The sequence below is a fragment of the Triticum dicoccoides genome, chromosome 6A (assembly GCF_002162155.2).
Source record: "Triticum dicoccoides isolate Atlit2015 ecotype Zavitan chromosome 6A, WEW_v2.0, whole genome shotgun sequence".
NCBI lineage: Eukaryota > Viridiplantae > Streptophyta > Magnoliopsida > Poales > Poaceae > Triticum > Triticum dicoccoides.
The window spans coordinates 63054851-63060174 of record NC_041390.1 but is presented as its reverse complement, the minus strand read 5'-3'; the positions used below and the strand labels follow the sequence as shown (position 1 = coordinate 63060174).

At 42.9% G+C, this 5324-nt stretch overlaps 1 protein-coding gene across 1 annotated transcript; it reads left to right on the top strand.

Moving 5' to 3' along the window:
• The first annotated feature begins 1034 nt into the window (after positions 1 to 1034).
• LOC119314921 (eukaryotic translation initiation factor 3 subunit F-like) lies at positions 1035 to 3746 on the top strand. The gene is made up of 6 exons (XM_037589605.1): positions 1035 to 1399; positions 1563 to 1642; positions 2276 to 2505; positions 2970 to 3091; positions 3177 to 3290; positions 3375 to 3746. Exons 1-6 carry the CDS (start codon positions 1157 to 1159, stop codon positions 3462 to 3464), a joined length of 879 nt encoding a protein of 292 aa, XP_037445502.1. The 5' UTR covers positions 1035 to 1156; the 3' UTR covers positions 3465 to 3746.
• Positions 3747 to 5324: the final 1578 nt, after the last annotated feature.

The window sequence follows — 5324 nt, the reverse complement described above, 5'->3', positions numbered from 1 at the left end:
AGTCTGACACGAAAAGACATTTTTACCCCTAGTGTAGTATATGACCAGATTATTCACATGCAAACAAAGAGGTAATGTGATATATTTTGTCGTGGTTGGATAAATAAAAAAAATAGTACTATATGACTAATCATTAAAAAAATGCAAAGGACTAATAATAATATTTTTTTGAACATTTTTTCTTTTTTTTGAACATGGACTAATAATAATATGATGAGTGGAATAATAACTACCCATTCAGCCTCTACTATAGACTGTAGTGTATAAATTTGTGTAGATTAATCTTGCGGGTGATAGTTTAACCTCAACGGGTGATGTCTCTGAGCTGTGTTCGCGCCTCAATTTGCTGCACAAGCTCACGCCTCCATCGAGTAAAATGTCTCCATCGAATCGTTCCAAAAAAAAATGTCTCCTCACTACCATGTATATACATGAATCAGTAGGATAGCCACGAGAGTATTCCGCCAAAATCGAATTGATCCGATCGATTAAGCGCTAGCTTTTACTGGTTCGCGTGCGCATGTGAGGTGCCGGCTAAGACGTGCGTTCACTGTTCAGGCAAAATCAATCAAGTTGCTAGTTTGCATGGTTCTTGTGCTAGCTTTGTGCGTACTCGTGCGTGAGCAACCAAGTGTCGCGCTCTCGCGGATTGAGCTGTGCAACGCGACCGGTTGGGCGCTGGTGCATATGAATATTTGAACGTGGAATCTCCAACGCGCAACACTTTCATACATTCATATTCACGCTCCTTTTCTTCCCTTTCTTGGTGACATATATTACCATCAAGGGCAAAATTGTCTTTGTACATCATAGTTAACACCGTCGGATGGAAAACTGGATGAAAGTGTCACGTAGGGAACAAAATAAAATTTAAGTGTCAAAAAAAAAGAAGTTTTCTGGGCAAAAAGGGAACCAAACTTTAAGAAAGGACCGAATAAGGAATTCTCTCAGAGAAGAACCGGGTAGCACACCCGCTACGTTCTCGAACAAGCAAAGCACCCCCTCCATCTGAAATTCCGAATCTCAAAGACAAACAAAACCCTAGCTGACTAAACGAGTGCGAGCCTTTTCCCCCATCCTTCCTCCCTCGTCCCCCTCCTCTACCGCCGCGCGCCGCCGCTCCTCCCCCCTCGCCTCGCTGCCCTCACCGAGCTCCATGGCGGCGCCGGAGACCTCCGCCTGCGGTGCGGGCCCCGCGCTCCTCTTCCCGTCGTCCTCGTCCTCCTCCTCGTCCGCGCGGGTGGAGGCCGTCGTCGTCTTCACCATCTGCGACAGCTTCGTGCGCCGGCCCGACCAGGCGGAGCGCGTCATCGGCACCCTCCTCGGCTCCGTCCTCCCCGACGGCACCGTCCACGTCCGCAACGCCTACGTCGTCCCCCACAGCGAGTCCGCCGACCAGGTTACCTCCCCCACCCCGTACCCCCCAGCCCGAAGCTGGGCTAAAAGCTCTCAGCGATGCGATTTTTACTGTAGCCTCTGCCGAACTCTAGCCAGAGATCTAGGGTTTGTTAGTTGAGCCTGCGGTTCTGACGTTTATTGGTGATGTGTGCGTGTGTGAACAGGTTGCTCTCGACATTGAGTACCACCACAACATGTACGCGTCGCACCAGAAGGTGAACCCCAAGGAAGTGCTTGTGGGATGGTATGTATTTCTTCATAATGTTCTTCTGTTGCCTTAATACCGTCTTATATGCTAGTGCAACATTATGATTGGTTGGTGCATATTTTACACAGGCTGACATTGGTTCTGTGTCCATGTGCGCATAGACAGTTATTGGGTCTTGAGTAGATGGAACTTGTGAGACATATCAAATGACAAAATTGTACAACTATTCTTAACTTTATGAGTTTGTTTGATAGCACCTGTCACTGTAATTTTGGCAATGGATGGAAGCGCTTAGTTCTTATGTCCGATTGATATTGTTCTTGTTGACAGATTGACTTGAGTTTTTCTTTTGATAACACAAATTGACTTGAGCTTGTACATATGACAGCCCATGTATTTGTGTTTGCATAGACACCTGGTTGGATATTTGTCCAGTCATATGGAATGTTATGTTTGGTGGTGTTGTCATTGAATCATGTTCTGTCTAGTGCTGTTGACAGAGTCGCTCTAACCAATGATTAAGGGTAGCAGCAAAAGAACATCCAGCGAGGTCACTAGGCTTTAATTTTGCAAGAGGAGAGATTTATATTCATACAAAAGAAAGTAGCTATTGAATCAAACAAATACCCCACCTTGCTCGCATGGTGATATCATATTATCTGCATGCAGGTTCTCCACTGGCTTTGGTGTTTCAGGGGGTAGTACGCTTATCCACGAATTTTATTCAAGAGAAGTACAGAGCCCTATTCATCTTACTGTTGACACTGGCTTCACCATGGGGGAGGCTTCCATCAAAGCCTATGTCTCATCCAACCTGTCTCTTGGAGATAGGCACCTTGCCGCACAATTTCAAGAAATTCCTCTGGACTTGAAGATGCTCGATGCAGAGAAAGTTGGATGTAAGTTTCACGTTTAGAATGGTTCCATTATGTACTATATGTAAATCTACTCTGTTGATCTGGTAGCTTACTTTTCAGAACCTTTTTTCTGTAGTAATAACATAGAATAAATTGTTTAGAATGATGAATATATTGCACTGAACTAAATGAGGTATTGTAAGCATCTATGAGCAACAAAAACCTGATGAGGTCAATAACTTGTCTGCCAGTAAATTTGAAAATAGCTTATGCTGCTGAACTCTTCTGTTTTTGTGTAAAAATAGTGGTGACTGGCAATTTTAGTGGAAGGATTCTTTGTTCTTGGAAGAAAATAATTCAATTTTTTCATTTGCATTAGTTTTGTACATTAGTATTTGGAATGTTTATTGAAAGTATTCTGTAATTGATATTCTGGCATCTTCAGAAATAATATCTGTTGTACAAGGAAAACATTTTTTTACATGTTGCTGTTGCTGTCGACACAGTTGAAATGCTGAAATCTACTATGGTGGAGAAGCTCCCCAACGATTTGGAAGGAATGGAGTCTTCAATGCAAAAGTTATATGCTCTTATTGACGAGATCTATAAATATGTTGATGATATTGTGGTAAGAAATTGTCCTGCCACTTGGCGTTCATGTACTTTGTATCTTGACCGTAGGTTCTTAAGAAAGTTTGTTGAATCATTTGTAGGAAGCTCGTGTGGCACCGGACAACAAGATAGGCAGGTTCATTGCTGACACCGTCTCCTCCATGCCAAAGCTGTCTCCAGCATCTTTTGACAGGCTCTTCAATGACAAGATTCAGGTAACTAGTTTTTCCTGTGCTGATAAATGGCTATCTTGGTTTCTCCCACGGCTAACCGTTGGTCATATTTCCTTACTGTTGCAGGACAATCTTGCGCTGGTATACCTGTCAAGCATCACACGGACTCAGATCGCGGTAGCCGAGAAGCTGAACACCGCCGCCCAAGTCCTGTGATTCATGTGTTGTTTGGGTAGCTGCCAACTCCATGCCGTGACAGCATCTGTGCTTGGTTTTCGTTTGCTTGAATGAGAGATCAGAATATGTTGTCAGAATATGCATTTTTGTACCTGTTATCCAAGTTCTAAAGAAAAGAATTCTCCTAATGTTTGCACTAATGTGGGCTCAGACCTTTCCATTGGATTTAGTATTGTACTTTGTTTCTGGCTGAATATTTGTAATGTCTGATACTGGCTTTGTTTTTCTTGGTTCTCTTTCAGTCAGAGAACTGCTGGATTACGGACGTTTTCAACCACTGGCTGAAGCCAATATTCATCTTTTCTTTTAATTATTCATTCATTTTTCCCTTGAAACAAAAGCGTGTTGTACGGAAGAGTCTATGCCAAATGGTGGCAACGCAGAGGCACTTCCTCTGGAAGCTATAGAGATCAAACCCTTGTGGCAGAGCATTGCGGTGGCTGGTGTACATGAAGATGAGGTTGAAGCTTAGGGGCGTCGGATAGGACCTTCAGAGGACAGGTTGAAGTTAGGAAGCTATAGAGATCAAACCCTTGCGACAGAGCATGTTGTAGCTACTGTTAAAGTTTGCTGTGGCCGGCGTACATGAAGATGAGGTTGAAGCTCAGGGTCGTTGGACAGGACCTTCAAGGAGAGGTTGAGGATGGCGAAGAAGATAAAGAGGATGATCCAGCGGTGGAGAGAAATTTGACTGAAACTATTTTTTTCCCAGGCGAATCTGTAATAGTCTGCCCCATAAATTTTTGTAGTTAGCCGCGGTCAAGTTTCGAGCGCTTGCATTGCTGTTTACAAGTCCTCCTGCGATCTTCGTTTGTTCTGATCTTTTTAATGTCGGGCAGGTGCATCCTCCCGGTGGATTGGATCATGTTCATCTTAGAACGGGAGTTATGGAGTACTTGACATAGCTCCCAGCCTTCAATGCCCTTTAAATGCTTTGGTAATGTTTATTTTTTACCTTCCTGTGTAGTGATGTAAATGAATACATAATACGACCAAGCCCCCTACTAATTTGACCTAGGCAAGTAGCATGTAAATTTTCAATGTCATGAGTTGGCACATAACTGCTTAAAATTACAATTGAATTTTGCAGTTGATCAAGTCTTCAACTCACTTTTCCATTTATAGAGATATCCACAAGAAAAACAAAACAAAACCTTGTTATAGGCTTTAGAGGCTTCTGGACTTTAGCACACAATTGCTCTCAACTACTATATGGTACTATTAGCGAGATAGTAATTATTGCATTCATGGTGATAGCTCCATATATGTAGCCAGATCGAGAGAGTTTGGAATCCAAACCGGATAACCACATGTCATCGATATCTCAACGGGTCGATTAGTGTCACTAGCTACGGCTGTGTAGAGGTGGAGCACACTAGTAGTAAGTGATACTCCACGCATGAATGTCTGCTACATACAAATCTTCACTGTATATGATCTCTTTGCATTTCATGGGTGTGGCTTGTGAGGCAGCGGGAATTCATGATGTGCCAGCACACATGACCAAACTTGCCAAATGCAGATTGACGGTGGTTATACCGAGGGATTATGCATATGTGTATTTTTTTTCATGTTGACATCTAAATCAGCTGTCGATTGCTCCTTATGGTTCCAACTTTGAGAAGCAGAAGCGGAAAATGAGCTTGCAACCCTAGAGACATTAACAAATACCAGGTGCAGATCTGCCAAAACTAAGAAACCAGAGCAATGTTTACTTGCTTAATTGATTATGCTGAATTGGAAAGTGCGAGGAGTATTAAAACTTAAAATTTGAAAGTTTGACAGGGAAACTGATCCACAATACTAATTGAGCTCTTCCGTAGATTTACACCATGTTTG